General features: G+C 39.9%; 3 protein-coding genes across 11 annotated transcripts in view; 1 reads left to right on the top strand and 2 right to left on the bottom strand.

Moving 5' to 3' along the window:
• The window catches only part of LOC101155640 (protein NLRC3-like), a 122,932-nt gene extending 121,600 nt beyond the window's left edge, over nucleotides 1–1,332 (top strand). For all 8 annotated transcript variants that reach the window (XM_078935778.1, XM_078935781.1, XM_020711476.3 and 5 more), the window contains one exon: nucleotides 46–1,332. In XM_078935778.1, the coding sequence (XP_078791904.1) occupies nucleotides 46–64 (19 nt within the window). In that variant the 3' untranslated portion in view covers nucleotides 65–1,332. The remainder of the gene's footprint in view (nucleotides 1–45) is intronic.
• A 737-nt stretch (nucleotides 1,333–2,069) lies between these two features.
• Nucleotides 2,070–14,762, bottom strand: LOC101155886 (NACHT, LRR and PYD domains-containing protein 12). 2 transcript variants are annotated; one of them, XM_078935803.1, is made up of 12 exons: nucleotides 14,680–14,762; nucleotides 14,456–14,565; nucleotides 13,987–14,111; nucleotides 13,764–13,883; nucleotides 11,474–11,593; nucleotides 9,183–11,093; nucleotides 9,030–9,071; nucleotides 7,739–7,903; nucleotides 5,590–5,766; nucleotides 3,608–3,781; nucleotides 2,637–2,810; nucleotides 2,070–2,417 (listed from the first exon to the last, which is right to left on the bottom strand). In XM_078935803.1, the coding sequence occupies exons 3-12, from the start codon at nucleotides 14,109–14,111 to the stop codon at nucleotides 2,408–2,410; spliced, it is 3,018 nt and encodes a 1,005-aa protein (XP_078791929.1). In that variant the 5' UTR covers nucleotides 14,456–14,565; nucleotides 14,680–14,762; the 3' UTR covers nucleotides 2,070–2,407. The 2 variants fall into 2 exon arrangements, with proteins under 2 accessions (XP_078791929.1, XP_023821845.1); XM_023966077.2 differs by having other exon boundaries at nucleotides 14,456–14,739.
• Nucleotides 14,763–19,063: 4,301 nt separating this feature from the next.
• LOC101156361 (uncharacterized) lies at nucleotides 19,064–25,428 on the bottom strand. Its single transcript, XM_011487275.4, has 19 exons — nucleotides 25,348–25,428; nucleotides 24,722–24,807; nucleotides 24,065–24,150; nucleotides 23,604–23,831; nucleotides 23,435–23,500; nucleotides 23,258–23,290; nucleotides 23,063–23,162; nucleotides 22,838–22,964; nucleotides 22,302–22,539; nucleotides 22,033–22,189; nucleotides 21,867–21,945; nucleotides 21,702–21,764; nucleotides 21,394–21,593; nucleotides 21,188–21,322; nucleotides 20,923–21,107; nucleotides 20,702–20,841; nucleotides 20,327–20,572; nucleotides 20,065–20,227; nucleotides 19,064–19,938 (listed from the first exon to the last, which is right to left on the bottom strand). Exons 2-19 carry the CDS (start codon nucleotides 24,765–24,767, stop codon nucleotides 19,849–19,851), a joined length of 2,382 nt encoding a protein of 793 aa, XP_011485577.1. The 5' UTR covers nucleotides 24,768–24,807; nucleotides 25,348–25,428; the 3' UTR covers nucleotides 19,064–19,848.
• Nucleotides 25,429–26,250: the final 822 nt, after the last annotated feature.

The following is a 26,250-nucleotide window of genomic DNA, read 5'->3' as shown; positions in this document are numbered from 1 at the left end:
AGGATGAGGAAAACCTCTTCATCGTCTTTCTTTTCTACTCTGTAGGTGGAATCCAGAGTCTTGAATCAGAACAGCACCTGTCAAAGTCTGGAATATTCCACAGGGAGAAGAAGATAAAGAATGATGAAGGAATCAGAGGATCTGATCAGCTGTTTGTCAGCTTCAACCTCATGTTTTACATTAATTCATTTACTCAAACAGAAAAAATGCAGTTTAAGTTACTTTTTTGTTTTTTTGATCTTTTTCTACTTGATTCTTCGTGTTGTACAGTTTTTTTCTCGGCATTATGAGGTCTTGCTGTTGTTCTATCATTGGCCTGAAATTCATTTAAAGCCTTTAATACCAGAGATGCTGCTGGTGACCGCAAATAACACACTCCTCAGATCACCATTACTCTTTATTTACACAGTTAACATCATTTCTGTGGATTCTGATGCGTTAACTGTTGCACATCAGCATGCTGAACCTTTTCTCTGCTCCAGGATACGTCGGAATCACATTAATTCCATAAATGGTTGAAGAGTCACAGCACTTCAAAGCACATCAAAACCAAAAGCTAAACTTCCTGTTTTAATCTGAAGGGATAAACACCAATTTGAAGCTTTAGACTCTCCACTGGGGGGCGCCACATTCTTCCACCGTCAAACAGATTCCCAGACGTCAGATATATACTTTGGCTCTGATACTTTGGTCCAGAGCTGGCAGAACTGTTCCTGTGACCCTCACAGGTTCTGATGGTTCCTAAAAACCAGGTTTTAAGATGATGAGACTGTTCTGGTTGTAACTCTTATTGTTTTTTGTTCAATTTTCATTTTGAGTTGTTTTTCAATCAGTTTTACTGTACTATATCTATAAGTGGTTTTGAAAAAAAAGTTGCAAAAATATTTATTAATTCTGCATTTAGCATTGTTAAAGTACTGTTTAAAGCTTTATTTTGGTTATTGTTCCCATGTTTACCCCTTATTGCACAGCTACAAACTACAAGCAGGAGTTTACTCTCCTCATTATTTATCATTTATATGTAATTGTTAATGTGTTTGCAGATCCACATTAGACTAAAGCTATTATACAGTTACTGGACAGAGAATGTGTGTTTACGTTTGTGAGGTCTTTCGTTGGTCTTTAGCTTTAAAAATGAAGCAAATTTAAAAACAATGATTTTTAATCTAAAGCCTTCCTTCAGTTCTCATTGCTTCACTCCATGATTGTTGTTTTGTGTTAAAACTTACAGCCATTCTCTCTGTCACTCTTTTCTTGGTGAAGTCTATTATTAATTAAATATTCAAACAGTTTACAGGTGATAAAACTTTAAAATAAATCTGTGTGTAACTCTTCCACAGTTTCATCAGTGTTTGATCTTTTAAAATGCAATTAACAATAACTAAAATAAAATGAATCAAGTTGAAATTTCCATGAAAACTCTTGGAAGGATTTAACGAGACCCAGCAGCTTCACAAACACGATGAAGCTCTTTTTCATTATTTTTTGATTGTTGGTTTAAATCTAAAATATTTATTTTAACCTGAAATAAACTGATATGAAATTACTTTTTATTAAATACCAGGCAGTGAGAAATTTTTTTTATTTTATTATCAAATCTCAGTCTCAGTCAAGTCAACTTATTGTAGATTCAGAGACTTCACCCAATTATGCAATATGTTACTGGAAAACAGAATTAAATCAGATATTAAGAAACATCCATCCAATAATTTTCCAAACCCACTAGATCTTTTTCAGGACCCTTAAGGCTGCTGGAGCCAATCCTGCTGGGAGAAGGCGGGGTTCCCGCTGCGTAGGATGCTCATTTGTCTCATATACCCACACACTCACGTTCACACCTAGGAATGATTTAGAGTCTTAAATTAACCAATAAAAGGATGTTTTTGGACAGTGGGAGGAAACCAGAGTGTCTGGAGAAAACCCACAGATGCACAAGGAGAACACAAGTAAACAAACATTACAATTTTAAAGGGAAAACATAAGTTTCAGCGGGATAGTTGTTTAAAAACAAAAATTCAAACACATAATCTCAAATATTCAGCCGTTTTCACAATAAAAGCAACAACATCTCCTCTTAAAACTGTTAAAAAAGGTTTTTATTAATTTTCTAACTAATGGTGAAACATTTTTTACACTTTTTGCAAAAATACTATGAAGCATAAACAGAAAAACATATTTAGTAGAGAATTTTTTCAAGGACAATTTCACTGTAGCTGCAGTTTTCTGACAACACATCATAAGGATCTCAGGGAAGAACAGATCATAAAAATATAATATAAAGTATTTAAAAATTCTGCAGACTAAAGTCAGATCACAAGAGGATTTTCTTCCTCCATCACTTTTTCTTGTCTGTAAGGTAAGTTGAGGGTTTCAAACAGGAAGCTCGACGTTTTCTTCAAGATTCTGTTTACTTCCATCTGCAAGGAAAAAAAGAAAGCAGTCAGAGATGGATCAACGAGATCAGATGTTCACACAATGGGACAAAAATCGTTCTGAGATTCTGGGATCTTCATGGACAAGGTCCATTAGTTCTTCCCTGAGGCTGCAGGTTTACACGTAAACTGGATTTTTCCTGTAAACTTTCAGGATTCAGATCACAGATGAAAGCAGCTGGATTTACTGCACTCTTCACTTACGTCAGAGTCTCCAGTTTGCAGTCGGGACTCTTCATCAGATGAAGAAGCTGCTGAACGTCTTCCTCCTGCAGGTGATTTAGCTTCAGGTCCAGTTCCATCAAGTGGGAGGGGTTAGCCTTCAGAGCTGAGACCAGAGCATCACAGCTGACCTGGGACAGGCGGCAGTTCTCCAGCCTGAGTGCAAACAGAAACAGACGGTTGTGTTCAGCCTCTACAGTCATTTTTCTAAACATCAACAACATTCAGTTCCTGTTCCTGTCAGAAAACATAAAAAATGTGCTGATAAAAGACACATTTTGACCTGGTTATGGTTCTAAGCTGTGATATCAAGCTGATTTGAACAGGAACAAAAAACGTGGGAAAGAATCCAGAAGAATCCGAAAGCTCAACCATGGCAATAGTGGAAATGCAAAACTTTTATCTCAATATTCTTTACCTCTGCTGCTCCAAAGTGTTTGCATGAAAAGAGGATCTCTCTAGTTTGACTTTCCTGGTATCCTCCTCAAACAAAAAGCTTCAGTCATTTGTGAGTATTGTTGGGAAGTTGTGCACTCCTCATCAGATGGGCAAAACAGACACAACTTACAATTACCTCACAAATACCTCCTGATACACCTACACGCATGATAGTGGTACGTTCCATTTTCATGACGTCCCTTTAGGTGGTTGTATAAGCCTCAACAGAAATGCAAGACACACCTGTGCTCCCCTTAAGGTGCGGCTGCTCATCCCTACCACCCAAAGACTTGTAGCACCTGAACGGGTCCCCCCCCCATATGGGTGCCATTCACAAAGGCTTAAATTACATTGGATGCACTGATTTACACCTACTCCTCAGTTTTTTTACACATTCTGCCATAATGCATAAATTCACACAAAGGACTGGGTGTGAATCTATTTCATTTATTTTGTGCAACTTGTTTTTCTGCACGCAAACCTTTTTGTAATCATACCCGTGAAAGTGCACTGACCTCAAAGTCCTCAGTCTGCAGCGAGGACTCTCCAGAAAACCACACAGATGAAGAACTCCTGCATCCTGGAGGTCGTTCCAGCTCAAGACCAGTTCTGTCAGAGAGGACGGGTTCGACTTCAGAGCTGAGCCCAGAGCAGCACAGCTGATCTCTGACAGACTGCAGCTCCATAACCTGAATCCAGAATAAACATTTGAAAATGTAGAGAATTCCTTCCATTTTTTTTCAGGAGTTTAAAGTAAAAACACTTAGAAAAGTTGCATCGAGGGGTCTGATGCTACTTTATAATTCCATCTCTGCTTTTTCCTTTTCAGTTAATTTGATTGCGTCTCAGATACTAATTAAACTGCCGTTGACTTTTTGAGATGTAAAAATATCTAATTTAATAAGATGTAGACATCTGGTGTGACGGTTTCAGAGTCGACACTTGAAAGCAGCATTTCTCTTCTACTATTACGATCACAATGAACTTAGCAGAACTCCGTGCAGCATCAAACAGACAGGTTAGATCCGGATTGGGGTTCATTGACTCAAGGACTGTGAAGGCTCATGTGAACTCTGGTGAAGATCAAACGGCTGAACCGTGGTCCCACAGTAAGGACGTGTTGACTGTTCAGTACGCTTCAGCCTTCATACCAGATGTGATTTGACTTCTTTTGCTTTTACTTTCCCTCTATAACTTATGATAAACCTTGTATTAGTTTTTCTGAGTGTTTACCAGCACAACACAAACTTGACACTCATGTATTTCAGAAAAATGAGTGGAACCAGCCTTTATCCCATTGATGTTGCTGGTTACTGGCACGAATACAGGGTCGATTTTTTTAGAACAAGCAAGGTGGTAGAGGTGAAAAGATTTACCAGCTGAGATTTTTAAGAAATTTTGCGTGTTTGTACTGAACAGTGAGTTGGTTTGATATGAGTTACACAGAGTAGGTGCAGCTATGACACATAAAGACTATATGGTGGAGATGGTTTTTCAGCTTTGTGGTGACAAGACAAATGCTCCTCAGAGCAACAAGAAGGCCCACAAATGTAGACAAACGCTGCCTTCAAGTGGACAAAACCAGGTAGGACACAGAAAAGTCAGGACTGACGAACAGAAACTGCTTTTTGAAATAAAGTTGGGACCTAACCGTGGATATAAATAATTATGAAAAAAAAAAATGAACAGTTTCCTGCTTTTTTATGTTGAAGGTTGTGTACAGCTTTCTTATTGGCCAAAAGTGAAATATAGTTTTATTTAAGTGATTTGAGTTTACATCCCATTTTGTAAGCAGTTTTAGAAAGAATGTTAAAGGTTTCATTGTTTTTATTTTTTGCAAGATTTTCAACAAAGTGTTTCAACAGTCACACTACAAATGTTAATTTAAAGTAAAAATATCAGGTAATGTGGGATTGTTGTGATTTTCACAGGGAAAAACTAAAAGTGTCAGGAACTGGTGGACCCAAAAAGCAGGAGGTCAGGATTGGTGACAGAAACAAACATTTGATAAGTTTACCAGAACGTGACAAAAACCATGGAGAACCAAAGAAGTTGAAAATGCAGAACAGAGCAGATGACCCAGCACTGACAAACTGAAAACCAGACACTTATATACACTGGGGGTGATTAACTAAATGAAGACAGCTGTGGACAAACAACATTACCTTGGAGTGACTGATAGAGGAACAGCTGAAACCATGACCAAAACCAAGAACACCACTGAAAAACCAAACTAAAGCACAGAATAATGCCAAAAAAACTCTTCTTACTCTAGTTTTTTGTTATTTTTAAAAAATAAATTAGGGTTAGCTGTGTAAATACATTATGGTAACATGACTAGTAACTGTAAAGTCACAAAGGCTAAAAAAAAAGAAATTGCCAAACAGAAAAATACACGCTGAACTCTTAAAAGTCAAAACTAAAGTTATTCTCCATCTATTTGAACAAAATCTTTGTAAAATTCAAGTGTAAAGCAACAATATAGATGAAATCTGACCTTAGAGTCTTAAGTCTGCTGTTTGGACTCCCTAGAAATCCACACAGATGCTTCACGCCTGAATCCTGCAGGTTTTCATTCCAGCTCAGGACCAGTTCTGTCAGGTTGGACGGGTTGGACTTCAACGCTGAGATCAGAACCTCACAGCTGCTCTTTGGCAAACTACATTTCTCCAACCTGCATGCAAAATGAAGATCGTCACATTACAGGTTAACTCTGATGATTTGAATTACAAGTTGATCTTTTAGGGACTTTTACTGTGTGACTTTTATCACTGAAATGATTGGATAGATTTAATTAATAAAAGCAAAAAGTAGAAGAAAAACAATAAAACTAGATCCAGCCCTTTTCCTTTTGAATATACCTTCAAAGAAATTTCCTGCTACTGCTGCAGAGTTGATTTTGTTGAAAAAACTCCTGCTCCTGGCGAGATGATGTGTTCTTTTGCAGTGGATCAGGGAGAAACCTCCCACAGTTACCCAATGGTACAAGGAAATGTTTCAGATTTTTCCAATGGAGCATCTTAGTGCCTCCTTAAGGGGGAATGATGATGATTTTTATCGGATCTGGCAAACACTTCTTAACTATCTTCCTGATGACCTTACTGGTTTGCTACAAAAGGGATGCTCCTCCTTTGTCTTCTCAAGAAACTGGTTAGGAGAGGTGAACAGTTTTGATCAGATAAAACATATGGTGTTAAGTGATGTCCATGTGTACTCCCTATCTTTCTCATTACTACAACTTGTGTAACTGACTGAGTTTACCCTGTGCTGACTTGTTCATTGTTTTGTTATGTAAAAATATAATAAAATACTGTTAAAAAAAAAAAAAGTAGAAGAGCTAAAGTTTCAAGAAAATGGACCAATCATTTCTCTGAGATTTAAAGAATTACAGCATTTTAAATTGATACAAGAATTGCCAAAGGAAATATTGCAATATATCACAGAATCCATTTTTTCGACACCACTTGATGACATCAACAATAGTCCCCGGTCATCTATGTTAGAATGTAGCTACCATACTTCGGTTTTATAACTTTAAAAGAGTCATGCTACAACGAAAAGTCATCATTTATATTTAAATGTAAACTTCTGTGTTTCAGAAGCACAGCGCTACACGCATCACCCTCCCGGCAGAGGTATAGATAGCCTTTGTCCCCACGGCTTCTCCTTAAAAAAGTACTTTCTGACACCACTACAGCTCTAAATGCACCTACAATTAGACCAATAGGGAAGAGCCAGAGGGGTAGGAGACGAATTTGGACATGTCCAACATCCAAGCAGATGCAGAAGTTATTGTAACTGGTGATATTTACCAAGGAAAAAGTTTTTTCACAATTTTGTTCTAGACAGGCCAATGCCACTAAAAACATAACAAAAACAGTAAGTAAATGTAAGTAAATGTTGCTTTAAAATAATGATAAAAAAATGTTTTTTTTGACGAAACGCAATCTGACAACAGGCTACTCTAATTGCGTCTACACAAGATTCTAGAAAATCGTTAAAAAGTTATTTCCATTGTCTGTATATAGGAACTGAAATGGGTGGTCCTTCCCGCCTGATCTTTCAAGCAGGAAGTGCCCACTTGCTCCAAAAAGGCAAAATCCCTTAGACTTCTAAAGAGAAATAATCAGCCAAAACTCAGTCATGATATTTGTCAGAGTAACTGTTCTTGCTCTGATAGCTTTTTTTTTATGTTCTTGATAATCCTCATTTTTGTTCATATTTAGTGGAGGTTATTCAAGCTATAAACTGGCCAATCAGATATTTCAATAAAAAATATGTCATCCAAATTCGGTTCCAAAATTCGATGATCCAAAATCATCGACAGATTTCCTGTAGCTCTCTTTCAACTGGTATGGCCTTCCTATGACTTCACTCCTGATTGGACACAGTGGTTGCCAAATGTTGAGTCACACAGACACTGATCAATCACATCTGTTTCCAACAAGGAGACGACTTTTTGCGAAAAAATGGCGACTTCATTTACGTCATTTGGTTGAAGCCGGAAGTCAGTTTTTCTCTATAGGTGACGTCACACTCACTCCAGTACCCATATATAGTCAATGATTATAACTATTGCCTTTTAGGTTCAGTAAAGAATAGGGGCAAAACAAATATGCTAATCAACTCAATAAAGACCTTCTGACCTTAAAATCTCTAGTTTGCAGTTTGGACTCTCCAGTCCAGCAGACAGAACCTTCACTGCTGACTCCTGCAGCATGGTCCCACTCAGGTCCAACTCTGTCAAAAGGGAGTGCTTGGATTTCAGAGCGGATCCCACGGCTTCACAGTCAGCGTCTGAGAGTTCATATCTGACATGACAAAGAAAAAATTTAAATACTACAAAAGAAAATAGTTAGATGTCACTTTGACCAGTGCTGCAGGTTTATGGGTTGACCGGGCCCGTGGAAGGTCGTGGAAAAGAGTGCCCACATCTTAAAGGGAGTGCAGATGTGCTTTGCAATTCTCTTTAGTGTGTGTGTGAATGTGTGAGTGAATGTGTGTGTGACTGGGTGAATGGGTCTGTGACTGTAAAGCGCTTTGTCCTTGTAGGAAGAAAGGCGCTATATTAGTATACGCCATTTAGACTTTTCCCTTTTTAAGGGGCGTTATTGAAAAGGGAACCTACCATTGTCATGAATGTGGTAAGTGTATTGTGAAGTATTCTCAAGGCTATTGGAAGTTGCACACACTTGAGACATGCGGGTGATGCTGTGGTACTTTGTCCATAGCCACTCTCTAGTACTTAGTAAGATGCAAGTACTGGTCAATTACTGACTCCACACGAATACCGCATGCACAGAGTAGTCATGTGATATTTAAGTGTTCGTAGGACACTTGTAGGACGTCCAAACAAACTAAGCTCTGATTGTCTGATGTCTTAATTTCTAACAGTCTGGCTATGGGCAAGGAGCCTGAAAGTAGCACGCACTTTTCACATAAACATCACTAACTCGCTCCACATGAAGTCTGCAGGATCCGGGGGGATTCAATAATTGAAAAATCTTTATAACATTGCTGCATCTTACCTACTTCACCCTGAGTTACCCTAGTTTGCTATGATGTGTCTCCCACAGCATGCCCATTACAAAAAGCTTGCATAAAGGATTTTGCTCTGCGGTCTCACCAAGTTGTCTGTGACCTTGATATACTGTGCAGGCTACCAGCATGCCCCGGACAGCTTTGCCCCTTTTTCACCCGCAGACATCTAGTATTAACCTGTACGGTCAATTGTGACAGAGGCTTCATGCTTAATAAGCTGTTGATGTTTGCAAGACAAACGGCGGATACATCAACTGAACTCAAAACTTCTTAACTGATATTCTCCAGTGTGATATAATGAAGGATGTCTTAATCTAAAATTATAATGGTCAAAAACAAAGTGTTTGGATCGAAGTATGGACTTAAAAGATGCCTTGAACATCTTTGTCCTCTGACCTGTTCTCATCGTCTTCAGAAGGTTTCAACACATCCCCAAGCCTGAACCAAAACAATAAAGAAATGTCAGACAAAAAGTGCAGTAAATTTTAACAATTGTAACTTAATGTGAATGCTCTGATCCCAATATTTGTGAACCAGTTCTGGACTCACCGAAACCTTCTGCAATTCCTAACGGCTGGAATCAGTCTCCACCGACCCTCAAAGGTTGTGTTGTACTTGTCCAAGTCCAACTCTTCTTGAATCTCCTCTGACATCTGCAGCATGTATGCCAAAGCTGAGCAGTGGATCTCTGAAAGTTCATTCTCTGATCGGTTCTCAGACTTCAGGAACTCTTGGATCTCCTGATGAACTGAGAGGTCCTTCATCTCCATCAGACAGTGGAAGATGTTGATGCTTCTGTCAGGAGACATGTCATTCGCCTTCATTTCCTTCAGGTTGTTGATGATTCTCTGGATAATTTCTGGACTGTTCTCCGTCTGACCCAGCAGACTTCCCAAGAGTCTCTGGTTGGACTCCACTGAGAGACCATGAAGAAAACGAACAAACAGATCCAGGTGACCAGTTTGACTCTGCAGGGATTTCTTCATGATCCTACTAAGAAACTCGTCTAGAGTAGAGATGTTTGTTTGAATCTTCAGGAGATTCTGTATCACCTCTGTCTTGTTGTTGTAACAGTGGATCATGTAAACAGCAGCCAGAAACTCCTGAACACTCAGATGAACAAAGCAGTAGACGGGTTTCTGGAAGATCCCACACTCTCTTCTGAAGATCTTTGTACAAACTCCTGAGTACAAAGAAGCCTCTGTGACATCCAGACCACACTGCTCCAGATCTTCTTGGTAGAACATGATGTTTCCTTTCTCCAGATGTTCAAATGCCAGCCTCCCCAGCTTCAGAAGAACTTCCATGTCAGCCTCTGTCAGCTCCTGTGGATTCTCCTCATGTTCCTGCTGGTATTTGTTCTTCTTCCTCTTTGTCTGGACCATCAGGAAGTGAGAGTACATGTCAGTCAGGGTCTTAGGAAGCTCTTCTAACTGTTTTGCGGTGAACATGTTCTCCAGAACCACAGCAGTGATCCAGCAGAAGATTGGAACTTCACACATGATGAAGAGACTCTTGGAGGCCTTGATGTGGGAGATGATTCTGCTGGACAGATCTTCATCACTGAATCTCTTCCTGAAGTACTCCTCCTTCTGGGAGTCAGTGAAGCCTCGTACTTCTGTTACCCTGGAGACACATGAAGGAGGGATCTGATTGGCTGCTGCAGGTCTGGAAGTGATCCAGACCAGAGCTGAGGGAAGCAGACGTCCCTGGATGAGGTTTGTCAGAAGAACATTGATTGATGACTTCTGAGTGACATCAGACACCACCTGACTGTTGTTGAAGTCCAGAGAAAGTCTGCTTTCATCCAGACCATCAAATATGAAGAGAAGTTTCCAGACAGACAGCTGCTCTGCTGGGATCTTCTGGAAGGTTGGATGGAAACGTTGGATGAGAGTGAGAAGACTGTGCTGCTCATCTCTGATCAAGTTCATCTCCCTGAATGACAGAGGAACCACAGCACTGATGTCTTGGTTCTCCAAGCCCTCGGCCCAGTCCAGAGTGAACTTCTGCACTGAGAAGGTTTTTCCAATTCCAGCGATGCCAATAGTCAGAACCACTCTGATGGATCCATGTTGGTCAGTTAAAGCCTCGAAGATATCTTGGCACCTGATTGGAGCATTGTGGAGCAAGTTGTTCCAGGAGATTGTCTCCAGTTGCCAGACCTCATGTTGGGTATGAACTTCTTCTCTCAGTCCCTCTGTGATGTAGAGCTCAGTGTAGATCCTGTTGAGAGGAGTTCTTCCTCCTGTTTTATTGGTTTCTTCAGTCACATATTCACACCTCTTCCTCACACTGATCTGATGTTCATCTAAAGGTTCTGTGATGTTCCAGCATAAGATGGTGCACTGTCTGCAGAACCTGGATCCACAGCTTTTAGAGACTGGATCCTTCAGGACGTCCCGACCCAAACCACAATGGGACATCGCCTCCTTATCACAACTTTCAGGGATTCTTTTGCTGTGAAGACAATGATAGAAATAGTTCTGTGCAGAACCACAACAGCTACAAATGTGTGGTGTTGTTTGAAGATGTTAGAGTGATCCTCTGTTGGGGACCACTTATTATTTCTAAAGCAGCCAACAAGACAATAAGTGACCAATTGTCAACAAAATCGATGAAGTTTTACATTTTTACTTCTCATTTCAAATTTTGCTAAAAGTCCATACTACTGTTATTTATGTGACACGTTTTACAATGTTCTCTTAAATTGAGATTAACAATTTCTTTCTTTTTCTTACTATTTTTTGGAAAAGAATATGTGTGACTCGTATAATCTTTTTGTAAAACAAAGCTATAAACATTACAATGTTCAGGTTGTTGGCTGAGCTGTCTCTTACTTTGAGTGGGAAGCTCCAGGTTCATGACTGAAATGTGGAACCCAGTTTTTGGACTGATCACTCTTCATGGACCAACAGATGGAGCCTGAAGACTGAACTTTCTGCTTGAGCTGCGGACCTCTGCAAAAACAAACAGATCACAAAAGCTGGACAACTGCAGTCTAGTTTGTTGAAAAAGCAAAGGCAATCATCATAAATTGAGAGTAAAGAGAACATGGATGTAGGAGGTTATGGAAGCTAAATAGGCTTTGAACTACCTGTTCTGAAAGCTCAGCATGACTAAGCGTTTTTAAATGCTAACAAAATCCGCTGGTTGGAGTAATCTGCTGGTTGCAAACTCACTTTTGAAATGAGATAATCAGATCACGGGTCTACATAATAGTCCATTATCTGAGTTACTTTCTACAGGGATTCAAGGAGTATTTATTGCCATTTTCAGTGAGCAGGGCAGTTTCACAAAATTGGAATTTTCTGCGGTGCTCATGTGCGACATAAAACAATTAAGAAAAAACTAAAATAAACAACAGTGAGCAAAAAAAACCAAAAACAAAAAACAAAGGTCAGAGCAATAAATAAAGGTACAATAGTGCAAACTGAGGATGGAGAAGGTGTATTTGGTGGACTGGTGACTGGACATATAAGTGAAAAGTTTAAGGGGGGAGGAGCTAAAAGGTGTTCGTCAGTCTGACTGCAGAGGGAAAGAAACTGTTCTTATGCCTGGAGGTTCTGGTCCTGATGGATAAATTACCAGCAATAGACAACATAAGTGAAGTCTTTCTAAATAATTCCAGACATTAACATTGTCACACTTTTCTCTCAGGCAGGAGGACCAAAGTTGGATAGCCCTGGTGTAATCAGTCGAAGAGTTACAGTGGAGTCAGTTTGTTGTTTAGGTGTCACTGGCGACATCTCCGATATTAAAGGCTTAAACATTCTTAAACTTCAAATCTTTGTAGAAAAATAAATGCAGTTTCATAGAATGGAAAAAAGAATGGAACCATTACAGAAAATTTATTTAAATGTGGCAAACTAAACACAATGTGCTGTAAAAAAGAAAAAAAGGAAGAAGTATTATGGAAGACTGAACAAAAAAAAAATCCGCAAAACAGCGAGACTACTAAAGGTGAACCATGATATAAAAAGGGAACACTAGTCAAAAAACGTCCTCACATCTGTTTTTGTTAAAGATGGTGGCTCCAATGGTCTTAGCATTGGCTTTGCTAAAGCTCAAGTTGATCCGGTGCTCCTACACATCCAGAGGAGCCAGTTGGGGTGGCTCAGGCATCTAGTCTGGATACCGCTCTTGCCCCCACGACCAAGTCCCGGATAAGCGGAAGGAGGTGGATGGACGGACGGATGGGCAAACTGTTGGGATCCCTGTTCTCCCTGGCATTAGTTTTTGTTTTTCCTCCTCTCTGCCTCTGTAGGAACTGGGTGGAGAATCTTCTGTTCTCCGCTGTGCCCCTTAAACTAGTCTCTCCTTTGTCATCAATTGCCACTTCCTTCATCAAGACCCGTACTATTTAAGCTCTGCTCACTCACTGCCAGATTGTTCTTGTTCCTGGAAGCTCTAACCTGCCGACTGGATCTCTGCCGCTGCACCAAGCCTGTTTTATCTTCTTCCTGTTCCAAGCTATCAGCCCTGCTCCACACTACCTGTCCTGTCCCCCCTCTACTCTGAAACATACAGACCCCTTACTAGATCTTGACTCACCAACCTACCTGTTGTCTGCTTCTTTGATCCTCCTGATCAGTTCCTCACAACACAAACTCATTTGTCAGCAAAATAAACCGTGTGGTTGAGATGCATGATAAAAACTAGTGAATAATTGACAGAAAACTGTGAGCCAGGAGGCACAGAGGTGTAGTGGCCTCACAGTGAGAAGGCCATGGTTCAAATCCTGAAAGGGCTCTTTCTGAGAGGTGTTTGCATGATCCGCTTGTGTATGTGTGGGTTTTCTCCAGTCTCCTCCCACAGTGGTACATGTTTATTGGTCCCTTAGGAGTGAGAATATCTGGCCCTTTTATGGACTGGTCAGGGTGTACCCTGTCTTTGCCCTGAAGCAGCTTGGGTAGCTACCCAAGTTGTAGTTGTAATGGAAGACTGATAGAGGAGTGATCGTAAATGATAACGTAATGGAGAAGAGTCAGACTTGTGGGGACTTTGTGTGTTAATAATTACTAAATGAGTAATAATGACCAGAAAAGTCAAAATCAGAAATTCTGATATTCAAACTTAAATTGTTCAAACCGCCCAGAGAATCATCTCAGAGCAGAATCATTCTCTTACTTTGAGTCAGAACGTCCAGGTTCATGACTGAAATGTGGAACCCAGTTTTTGGACTGATCACTTTTCGTGGACTCACAGCTGGATGTCAAAGTCTGGACTCTCTGGAAGACCTGCTGACCTCTGCAAACACAAGCAGATCCTCACAGCCTTGGAGTAACTGCAATGTTTAAAGAAGAGTAAAGCTTGGCCAGTCGACCTCCTCACAGAAGGAGCAGTGTCTTACTTTGAAGCAGAGTCTCCAGGTTCAGTTCTGAAATGTGGAGGTCCATCTTTAGACAGGTCGTTCTTCATCAGCTCCCATCTGAATGTGGACGACTGTGCTTCCTCCTCCTCCTCTGGACTTCTCATCTTTTTCAGAGTCAAACCAGCAGAAAATTTAAAACATGGGTTTTCGGACGAATATGTCAGTACACGCACACACACGCACGCACTCACGCACGCACTCACGCACGCACCCACACACACACTTAGATAGTCAAACATATTGACAAGTACACACCCCGACAATTACACGCACATAAAAAATAATACCCCCCCCCACACACACACACGCAAACACACTCAAATAGTCAAACATATTGACAAATACACACACACTAACAATTATAGACACACACACAGATACAAACACAAACCATACATTCAACCCCGTATAGCAGTCCAGATTGTGGTAAACAGGCAGCTGAACTGACCTTGTTGAGCTTCCAGCAGGTATTCAACTTAGTTTTGTCGTTGTAGACAAAGTGGACTGCTCGTCCTGCTCAAAGACATCATACTTCTTTTTCGGCCTGGAATTTGAATCCTTGATCAACCAAGTAGCAGAAAGTTGCTTAATCCAGAGATCAACGGCCGTCACCACCACGACTGCTGGTAAAGACACAGATGTTTGTAGCTGACAGAATTAACAAATTCTCACCAGATTGTTGGCTGTTTCTCTGAGAAACGGTGTAGTCTCTGTTATAAAATCATAGAAACTGACCTTTGCTTCTTTTTTTTATTTTTATCAAAAAGGGTGTGACAGTTTACACAACAGACACATGAATACTCACATGCTCAGACATAGAAAAAAGATTTCCTTGCATATTTGCCGTCATTCAAAAATTCTAAAGCCTCTTTAGGAAAATGTGGTTCCTTAGGGTGTTCAGAGAAATACATCATTAGTCAGGGCGAAGTAAACGCAGAGCTTAGCTGAGTCAATCCACCTGTCAGTTAAAGAAACAGGTCTTTAGACTGGTTAATGTAAACTCTTACCAGAAATGTGTGTGGGTGTGTTGATGGGAAACGGCTGTCTTTGAAACCCTGGACTCATAAAGTAAAAATAACTCGACACAGATATCAAGTCTTTAATCATATCAACTATACTGTCTTTGGCTCTAAAGAGAAATGAATCACAACAGAGATTCAGTCTATTTATCTATAGACCACTAACCAGGCCAGAAACCTGGGTGTAGTGATGAACACAGAACTGAATTTTTATTTTATTTTTTTTAATTTTATGAAAGTGAGACAACAGAAAAACAAAACAAAACAACACAACAACAAACACTGGAAAAAGCAGGTCTTTCCATCCGTGAAACCTGGGTTCGATTCCGGGCTGCTCCCTATTCCCTTCTCTGCTGCTGTGCCGGTTGGATTGAGAGGGTTGCGTCAGGAAGGGCATCCGGCGTAAAACATTGCCAAGTTAACCATCTCATCCTCGAGGGAGGGTTGTTTCACTGTGGCGACCCCTGATGGGAGAAGCCGAAAGTGAAAGACGAAAATAAAACAAAGAGGAAAGGTGTGTACGTGTGTGTGTGTGATGTAAGGACATCAAGACAGAATTCCCTCCCCAAGCGTGAACTAACCGTCATACATTGTTAACTGTACATATTTAGGGGTACATTATTAGAGAATTATATAGATAGTAAGGAAAGGCTCGAGACATATAACTATGCATTCATTATAGCCTTGATACTGGAAAAATCAACAGCGGTATCCATCCTGAAACCCACACTGTAAATAATCATCTTGTCATTATTTCAAAAATAAATAAATAGATAAAACAAACAAACAAACCAACAAAGTTGAGAGCAATTACCCATAACCATCAGATGCCTGCAAATGAAGTGAATAGAGCATTATAGAGAGAAAAAGGTGAGGACACACGACAGTCACATATTAGATTCTAAGATGAAACTTAATGTTCGTTTAGGAACTCCATGAAGGCTGACCATACAGATAGTGGTTTGGTCGTGTCGGGGAGAGAAGGTAATAAACTGGGTGAAGAAATGTATTCAAGAAATAAATGTTTCCATAAAAATAGGTCTATGGTGTTCTTCAATTTTCAGCTGATGAAAATTGTTTTTTTTAGCTATTGTTACTGCTACAAGAGTGAATTGTTGCATGAACATATATGTCTGGGGTATTTTGAGTGCAAAATGTGCAGATCTCTGAATCAAATCCCATTCTTGACATTTTTTCTCTTGTGTAGTGAATTCTATGGAGGGTTTTGTTTTGTATTAGTTGTAAGTTAGTGTTTTTTGTCATAAAATAGATGTTTTTACATATTTGAGACCAGAACTCAGTGTTACCAGAAATAGAAAGATCATTTTTCCACTTTGTTTTGGGAAGTGATAAAGATTCATCTGAGAATATGATTATTTTATATATTTTACAGAGAAGTCTCCTTTTTGAGGTTATTTTTATTAAATCTGTTACTGCAGGTGGAAGATCTAGATTTATTGTGGTTACAAATATTTTAGTTCTATTGAAGATTTAAGTTGTAGGTATTCTAAAAATTGACTGTTCCTGATGTCATATTCCTGGATAAGATAAGAAAATTGTATTAGACCACTGGAATTAAAAATATGTTTGAGATGTGTAATAATACCCTTAGTAGCCCAGGTTTGTAGATTGATTGTTTTTTTATTGCTTAAAAAAATCTGGATTATTCCAAATAGGTGTAGAATAAGATACAGATAGACTTGAGTTTGTAATTTTATAGAGTTTCCACCACACAGACCTGAATTTTGACAAACGCACTAAGGCAGTCACAGAATCTGCCTTAAAAATATATCAAGGATCAAAGATCTGAGGAGGACCTGGAAAAACTAGTACATGGATTCATCTTTGGTGGATTTGACTACTGTAACAGTGTTTTTACTAAAAAAAAAATCAATAAAAATCCCCACTTATTTAAAAGTCTGTGGCTCAGATTCTCACAAGTACATAAAAAACAATAGATTACGTCAGTCCAGGTCTGAGGTCTTTCCACCGGATGCTTGTTTGGCAGAAGATAGACTTAAAAGTTATGTTACAGATTTATAAAGCTTTAAATGGTTTAGCACTAAATTACAGGATTGACCTCCTGATCCAGTATGAACCAGCCAGACATCTCAGACCTCTGGATCAGAGTACCAAACATATAGAAGCTGGATTCATCTTCTATGCTCCACAGATCTAGATTAGACTTCCAGAAGGCCTTAGATCAACTGAACCACTCTGTATTTAAATCCAGGTTAAAGACCCACCTGTTCTCAGCTGCATTTGATTAGTTGTTTAGTTTACATCTCCACTCTCACTTAAAGACACTTCTTTTAAAAATGTATTTACATTTTAGTTTTATAGTTTACTTCTTTAACAATTCTTTAAAATGTTTGTTTTAATGTTTCATGTAAAGCACTGGATGTTAAAGATTATTATCTTCAGATACTTCATTGACATGGTTGGGATTTCACAAAGACAGAGTGTTTATGACGTAAACGTTAGCGTGTTGTAACGTGAAATTGGTGACAAAAGAAGAGGGAATTTTTAAACCAGTCTGAGCAGATTCCCAACAGAAAAAGTTATGATGGCACGGAAGAACAGAAGCGAATGCTGAGCAGAGACCAGAAGAAGGACCAACAGCTGTTTAATGGCATCAAACAACTGCAACTTATTCAAAATGTGTCAGGAGGGATGTGGGGGACCAACCAAAAGATGACAGACGCAGGAGTACAAGCACTTAGGTTGGGTTGACTGCTGCAGTAACTGAGGGCACTAGGGTAGGCAGGTTGGTGGGATGTCACTCTACACCAGAGGGCGTTGAGGTCGGACAGTGATAGGAGGAAGGAGGCGGGGCAGAGTCCAGAGCTTAGTGTAGGGGCGGGGCGCCGGCTTCAGATGTGGAAGTCCGTTTGATGTTTAGAGTTTGCAACAGTGGAGTCTTTTAGAAAATGTGATTCCTAGAGAGCTTGGTGAAAGAGAACATCCAAAGATCCAATCTCTGAGACTCAAGTTCCAGGATCGATAAGGGAGATTTGTCTGGAACTCACAGGACTTGGCGGCGTACTGGCGGAGATCCCGCGGAGTGAACACAGGCAGGTAATCAGGCTGAAGGTTTGAGATCACAGAACGTGAAAACAGAACGATATACGGGCTGGTAGTAGGGCTGAAAGTACTTCTGTCAGAAGTCAAAACTCTGTCTTCCCCTCTGTCACCAGTGGGAACAATCTCCAGAGTTCTAACCACACTGCATCTCCCAGCAACCCCAGCGCACACTTCCTGGATGCCGCACACCTGACTCATTCACTCAATCATAGCCTACTTAATCACTGCACTGAGCCTCATTCAGCGCAAAGTATTGTTTGTGCCACTCTGCCGTCTTTACCAAGGGTTATATCTGGACCTGATCTTCTGTCTCCTGACTCTGTTTCTGACTGTTTGCCTGCCGCCTGCCCCGACTCTTACCTGGATCCTGACTACACCTGTTTCTCCTTTTATTCTCCAATAATGCCTATTATCACCCCTGCCTGCCTGACCCTGATTTAGCTTTGTGGACTTTTATCTGACCTAATGAACCATAAGTCTCCCTATGGTGTTTTGCCCAAGTATGCATCTGATATGCTAGTTCCTTGTAACCAATCTCAGAGTCTACAAACCTCAGGCAGACGTCCTTTACAGGGTCCAAGGGTCAAAACTAAACATGGCAGCTTTGCAGTGTTTTTTTTTCAAAGATTTGGAACAGTCTCCCAGATTCTGGTTGAAAGGTCGAAATCCTTTTTGTTCAGCAACGCGTTTGAGAACGGGAACCATTGTTTTTGTACATATTAAACTGTATTTGATCTTTAAAATGTTTACTTACAGTATAATCTTAAATTCTTTAATGATTTTGCATTTCATTTATGAATTTTTTTTTATTTCCTTTTGTTATTCTATAAATATTGCAAAACACAGATGTGTTATTATCCTTAAACTTATCTACTCCAATGTCCTTTGGCTTGTTTATGCTTGAATTAAAACCAATAGTCTATTGTCAGAAATAAATAGACAAGAGAAAAACAGCAAGTACAATTTCTTCTTTAATTATTTTACAGAACAGAAGCAGTTTGAATATATATAGTACTAGAAAAATGTGACCCATAAACTTCATTGCACCATGATATTGTTAAATTAAAGAAAAAGTAGAACATTTGAGAGAAAAGAGTTTTATTCAATGTGATTGATTCATCAAGAGTTACCAAAAAGGATGAAGGATGGTGGAAGATCTAACCCAATCCAAGTTTTTGGTTTGTCATCCATTACACCATAGAAACAAAGTTTAAAAGACAATAAGTAAAGGTTAATCTATGCTATCTATGTAATCCCTGCTCCCCTGTTCCAAAGCTGGAACGTGTTATCCCTGATAATTTGGCAAATATCTTCACTGTCTCTTTTTAAAAAACTCTTCAAACCCATTTTTAGGGCCACGCTTTGGACTCTGCTCTGCTGGTGCCTTTTATTTTTGTACTTGCTCCTGCATGTTTCACGGCTTTTGTTTCACTATTGTATTTATTTTTTAACCACCTTTACTTTTAGATTGTTTTAATCATTTAATTGTTGTTTTTAATCGCTTGTAAATGTTACTTTATGCTGCCTTAATGCACTTTGGTCACGTTAAGACGCCATATAAATACATAAACTATAACTAAAACCAATAAATACGAAAACTACCAATCAACTGATATTTGTCAGACAGTCGTTCTTGTCTTTCTGTTTAACTGATTATTTCAGGCATTCAAGTTTTAAATGAGAGACAGATATTTCTCAATTGACATGAAAAAGCGCACAGATAATCTGAAAGAGGTATTTAGGTACTCCAGCCCATGCTCAGGAAGGCTGCATCTCTCTGACGGTATTTGGCTGATCTGCGTCTTCTTTTGCCTTGAGCAGAACAAACCTGGAAGAAAAAGAGCAGAATATTGATCTCCAGACTTTAGAAAAGAGATTATTTAGGTTCATTCTAAACAAAATCTTTCAGATTGTGTTTTTTTTTTATATTCAGCAATGCAAAGTCAAATCATACCGGGATGCAGTTGCCCTCCTGTTTAAGACACAGCTGCAGTTTGCAGTGAAGGTAAAGATCACGAGACTCATCAGTGAATTTGAACATGTTGAAGGAGAAGTAGTTCAGAGTTCCATCGCCATTTCTCTCCACCTGAACTGTCTGGTCATCTATATTTGCACAGCTGCAGGAAAACAAGGCAGAAACGTGTTCAAGGTTCAATGACAAAGATGTTCAGATGTGGTTAAGCACGTCTGAACACGATCAGTTCTGAGCCTCTTACCCATTCTTAATCAGGAAGTATTTCTGAGAGCTGTCAGATGACGGCTGATTGGTTGCCCAGCAGGAGTCGGTTACCGTGGAGATCAAGTTTTCATCAAGCCCACTGCTCTTCAGCTCCACCCAGATCTTTTGGTTAAGCTGCACTTGATAGCTTCGGTCCAACATTTGAGTGCGCATGGAATCAGCAAAGGCTTTCATTGTCACAGTGTGATTCCAGTCTCCAGATACGACAGTCTGAACCACTGGGCTAGAAAGAAAACCAAAAAAGACTTTACGTTTTCTCTCAAACCCATTAAAATTATTTTTGTCATCAGCAGAATTCCACACCTAATGGACAACTATTGTCTAAAAGTCGATGCTTTCAGCCAACACTAACCTGTCTTGGATTCTGAAGGCCACATGGTTGACTTCAGGCTTTTTGTAGAGGCAGGAGAACTCAATGTAAGCTTGGTCCTTTCGAGTGATCTTATCTTTCAGGGTTACGGCATTTGTAAAGATTACTTGACCCTTTTTGGTCTAAAGGATCAAACATTTGTGTGTTAGAAAGAAGCTATTGAAAGTGAAAAACAGCTTTTCTGAAACTTGTGACAAACTCACAGTAACTATTGTCCCACAATTATCGCTGGTGAAGTTAAAGGTCATCAAGTGAGTAGTTTCATCCACTTGACCCTTGCAGGTTTTATCCAGAAGAGTTAAGAGGGAGTAGTCGATGCCTCTTTGCTCCAGAAGACAGCCCACCAGAGTCAGTGAAGCAGAATTGTGCTGGCAGACAGTTGGAGCACCTGAATAACGATGCTGCATGTTACAGTAACATTTTCTACACTCACAAAACCAAGTTCTGTAGATTCCAAAGGCGACATACCAAAACTGCTTGAATTTATGTATGGGGCGGCAAAAATTGCTTTACAGCGACATCCAGTGGCGGTGCTGTTGTCGATCTGACCACAGAACTCATGATCGCTGCAGGTTCTGCCCGGACACATAACTGTAGAACTGGCTGAAGAGAGACACAGGAATGTTACTCCAAGAACATGAGCATCTAGAGCATCTTCAGTAACCAGCTCTTACAGCACTGAGCTGCTGTCTCCCAGTTCTGTATGTTAACTTGTCTCTTCTGGCAGGCTTTGGCGTAGGCCCCCAGGAACTGACACCTGAGACCGTCCACTGCAGGATACTTGCACAAAGTCTCAGTGCAGGCAGCTATGTATGGCTGAGGGTCAACAACAGCGTTACAGGAGGAGAATGGTGAAGATTTCAGGATGTTACACCTGTTCAATGCAGTAAAGAGAAAAACAGAGAAGACATTAAACAGATGGTCATTTATACTTGTTCTTTATCTCTGATGTCACTGAAGATGAATGGAGGAATCTGCTTACTGTTCAATCACAGCAGTGCTGTTGATGGTGTCGTCAGCAGGGTCTACATACTGTTGCTGACAGCTGCAGGTGACAAACAACACACAGTCAGGGCTGTTGTAATATTTCATTAAACAGCAGCAGAGCAGCAATCAGTGAGACTCTGACTCTGTGATCAGATGTTACCTGGAGTCACTGGACAGCCTTGAAGATGAGGAACTGCTGGAGTTTTCACACAGACCCATAAAAGAGTGACCTGCAAGGACTTAAAGTTTGAAAAAATAAATCAGCTGAGAATCTGTTTTGTACAACAATGAATCTGCGTGCTCCTTCTGCTTTTTATGTTGTGTACCATCTATGTAGATCTGAGCTGTGGTTCCATCAAAGAACACAGAAAAAGATGAGCCTCCAGGTGAAAAAACAGCAGTGACTCCAGTCTGGTCCTTGGAGAGACCAACACCATTAAACGTCTGGACTGAACCACTGAGGGTCACAGGTGAGCCTCCCACCTGTTGGACAGCAGACAGATTGAAGGAGGAAACAGTCAGTAAAACTCCTCAATCATCTTCAGAGCAGAGGAGGTGTGGAGGAGATCAACTCATGAGGTTTTAGGCAGCTTACCATGACCATCTGTCCTTGTAGCAGCTGAATGTCATCATCCTCACTGAAGTCCAGAGTGAGACTGTCCACAAAGCTCACATCTCTGCGACGCCGTTCCAGAAAGTTGGCCTTCAGAGTGAATCCAGTAGACTGATCCTGCAGCAGAGTGTACTCACACCGGTCTGACACTGAGTTCAGTTGTCCTCTGAAGTCAATGACGGTGGGACCGGTCACTGTGCAGAGTCCTCTTTTCTTGCAGCTGATGAAGGTTATGAGGAAATAAAGCAAATGCTGTAAGTTCTGCTGAGGTTTAGAGACACTTTGAGCTTCAGTTTGTTCAAAAGTTATTACGTCTATGCAGCTACAGATATACAGCATATTCTGTTTATTTTCTGTCCTTTCTTCTTCCTTCAGTGGCTATTCTCATAAGTTATTGTCTCATAAAACAATGACTTATGAGAATAAATACAAAGACCAAACTGGAAATCTGCAAATGCTGAGTACATCAACCGTTGATCAGTGTCTGGACACTAAATGATATCATTTCAGAAATGTACCTCCCGCGGCCGTTGCAGTAGGTGCCGTCACCGCAGGTGGTACTTGTTCCCACTGCACTCAAGCTGCAAGAGTCAGTGCTGCAGGTCTCAGGTGTATACTGTGTGGTATTCAGTCTCACTCCATAACCTGCAGAGTTGAGAAAGTTCCCACAAACATGAAACTAGTCAGACCACAAAGATGCAAATAATACAGTTTCCCAGATGTGACACTTTAAATTGATCAACCTGAGAGTCTGCAACCAGTGATGTCTTTGTAATAGTCGAGCACCGATTCAACAGCAACCACAAAGTCAACTTCTTTATTGTTGACTAAAGTGGAAAAATTCTAGAAAGAAACAAAGAAACAAATGTGTGTTGTGAGAAGAGAAAAACATTTAGTTTAACAAATAAGAAAAAGTGAAAGAAACCAATCGTATTTACCCGAGGATAATCTGTTGACCCTGAACCAGAAACCTTAAATTAAAAGATAAAGAGATACATTTTCAGTAAATGAACCAATTTAATTCATATCTACTTCATACAAAATAGTAGAAAATCAGAAAAGTGGTGTTTCATCCTTATTAAGTTTGCATATTATTATTCCATGTTAATACTCACTGATAGATCAGAGTATTTTACTCCAAGAGCTGTCTGGTTGCCAAACTGATAAATGTTCAGCGTAGTCTGTCAACAGAGAGGAAGCGGAATGACCACCATCTTTTTAGAAAGCAAATTCATTTCAATAAGAAACAAATGTAATGTGTGCGGTTGTAGAGTGATTACTCACCTCTCTCCCCCCGCTGAAGTAACTCAGATATAGATAACATTTTAAATGGCTGGTGAGGGTCTTCAGTTCATTGCGAATCACTGCGTCAAGGCTCGTTATTTGGAAAATCTTATTTGACACGCCCTGCTTAGCCTCATCCATCACAGGCCCTTTAATGCAGTCGTTGCTTTTTGCAGGGTCGTAAAAGTCGTCAAAGCAGAACATGAGGCCCGAACTCGTGAAGTTTATCTGGTAAAACCCAACAGAACATGGTTTTATTTTAAACTGACGGATTCTGTACAGAGAGACATCACTCTGCACTCTAATGCACCAAAAAATAGAAGGTGGAGCAATTGGTTTACGTTGAAGCAAGAGTTTTACCATAAACACAGTAAGAAAATTCCTGTTACTAATAAATGTAGATATAATATATATTCACATGGACAACATTCAAAAAGATCTTCAGAGTTAGTCTTACTTACATAAACGTTGTTGTATGTCTTTGCGTAGAATCTGATGGGACAGCTGGCGATGTTGAGATTTTTAGAGTAAGTGCTGCTCACTACACCTGCACACACACACACACACACACACACACACGCACACACACACACACACACACCCAAAGAAAAGAGTGATCTTAGCTTCAATGAGCAGAAGGTAGATATTGATGAAATGTGTTGCAACATCCAATGGCAGTTGTCATGACAACAACTCATCTCACACCTTATCACCATCTTAGACACCTCGGAATAAAAACATCCAACAGTTTCAACAAACGCGACGAGTAAAGGGTCAGCGCTGATTGAAAAGGCAGGCATACATCTTTGACATAATCTGGTAAACATTCTGTTAAGATCTTAAATAAGCAGTCCTTAAAAAAGATCATATCATTGTTTCAGTGTTCAAGTTACATCTAAATGCAGAAGGATTTAGGTTTTCAATAAATAAATAGATAAATAAATTATCATATGTGAAATGTAGCCAAAGGACTGAGTACTTTGCTCCCTCTGGGTTAGTGTCAAGTTTGCGCATATTGCACCAATGAAAATGAGTTATACATGAATATACATGACCGAAAAATTCATATGTGGAAAATGTGCAAACTGTCCGAAGTGGCTGTGTGACACGCCCTTCACCTGTAAGTGTAGCAAGAGCAAGCAGATGCAACAGGAGGCGGAGCATGTTGGAGGTGTGGACCAATCACTCTACAGGAGGATGGACTCTGAAGAGCAGACAAAGTAAAGAGGAGAAAGTGTCAGAGCGGAACATTCATTCTGACGAAAATGTTCCAACCAACCGGTTCACATAAAAACTCAGAGGGAACTTTCCAGATCACACCTGAGATATGAAATTCAACCTCAATGCTCATAAATAGAAAAACATGACAAAAGAATTCGATATTTAAGACATCAAGGTACCGTTGAGTTTTAAAAAGAAGTTGTTCATCTGTGCTGGACCAGGAGGATAATTTTGTTTAAAATTACACTTCATGTGTCCTTTTTTAGTTATTGATTTTTTTAAAGAGAAATCCAAGTTAAGTGATCTCTGTTTATTTATAAAAAACAAATGTTTTGTAACAGCTAAAAAAGTCGATTGACGTGAGTCAAAGGAACTGATGACTATTAGTGCCTTAATGCTCCAAAACACATCAACAAAAAGAGCAATCATCTTAAAAATGCTAATTATTTTAGAAGAATAAATCCCTAAAACTACTGAGTGCAAAGAAATGCAAAGTGAGCTTCTAGTGGAAAGCGTTTCTTACCTCTACAGTTATCCTGGAAGTGGCTCTGATGAACTTCAGACGAGTCTGTTGGTATCTGTTCAGCACTGGATGTGATTTAAAGAGGTTTGGTGGAGGCGGAGCTATCTGGAAAACCACTCCCTATTCTGTTTTATGCCACAATGATGTTACTCCATCCAACGGCAGTTTGGATGTCAAGCTGGGCAGATGTACCAAAGGCTTCAACAAGTACATCCAGCCTCACAAGTGAGCCCCGCCCACATGCCAGGAGGAAAACTGGGTTGGGTGTGGTGCAAACGAGAATGTTTACCTCACCGGTAATTGTTTTTCCTAAACTTTTACCAGGATGTGAGTCATTGTTTCACAATGAACGCTTGTAAAGTTCTGCATTATTGATTATAATAAAGCAAGTATGTCAAACTATTTCCTGTCCCTGCCATCAATCAAAATGACACTTCCTTATTTGTTTTCCACCTTGATTTCTTGTAAACAGTCGTTTGCTTTACTGCATTCAAGCTTGCTTGGTGTCTGCGACCTCTTTCAACTGAGCATAATCCTAAAAGGTTTGACTGCAACAAACAGAAAATTCTTCAAGTTTGATTGGTCAGAGGCATTGTAACCTGCTCCATGCAGAAGATTCTAGAAGTAGAAGATCCTACTCACGGTTGTAAACCTTCACATATTGAAGAGCATCATAGAGGTGTTGGACTGAATGGACCAGATTAGAAAACCCTTATAGTCATTATACACAGTTGGATTTTTGAAAAAAGCACTTCAAAAGGGCATTCTGCAGTATATAAATAATGTACACAGACAAATAAGACTGATAAAACATAATAGTCAGATGAATAAACCTGAGTTCAACTGGTGGCAGCTCTGGGAAAGAAACTGTCCCAGAGTCTGTTTGTTGTGGGCGATTTGGAC

The sequence above is a fragment of the Oryzias latipes genome, chromosome 18, assembly GCF_053564925.1.
Source record: "Oryzias latipes strain Hd-rR chromosome 18, Olatipes_Hd-rR_3.1".
In the NCBI taxonomy this organism is placed as follows: domain Eukaryota; kingdom Metazoa; phylum Chordata; class Actinopteri; order Beloniformes; family Adrianichthyidae; genus Oryzias; species Oryzias latipes.
The sequence above is the reverse complement of the archived record's forward strand: the minus strand, read 5'-3'. Positions and strand labels throughout refer to the sequence as shown.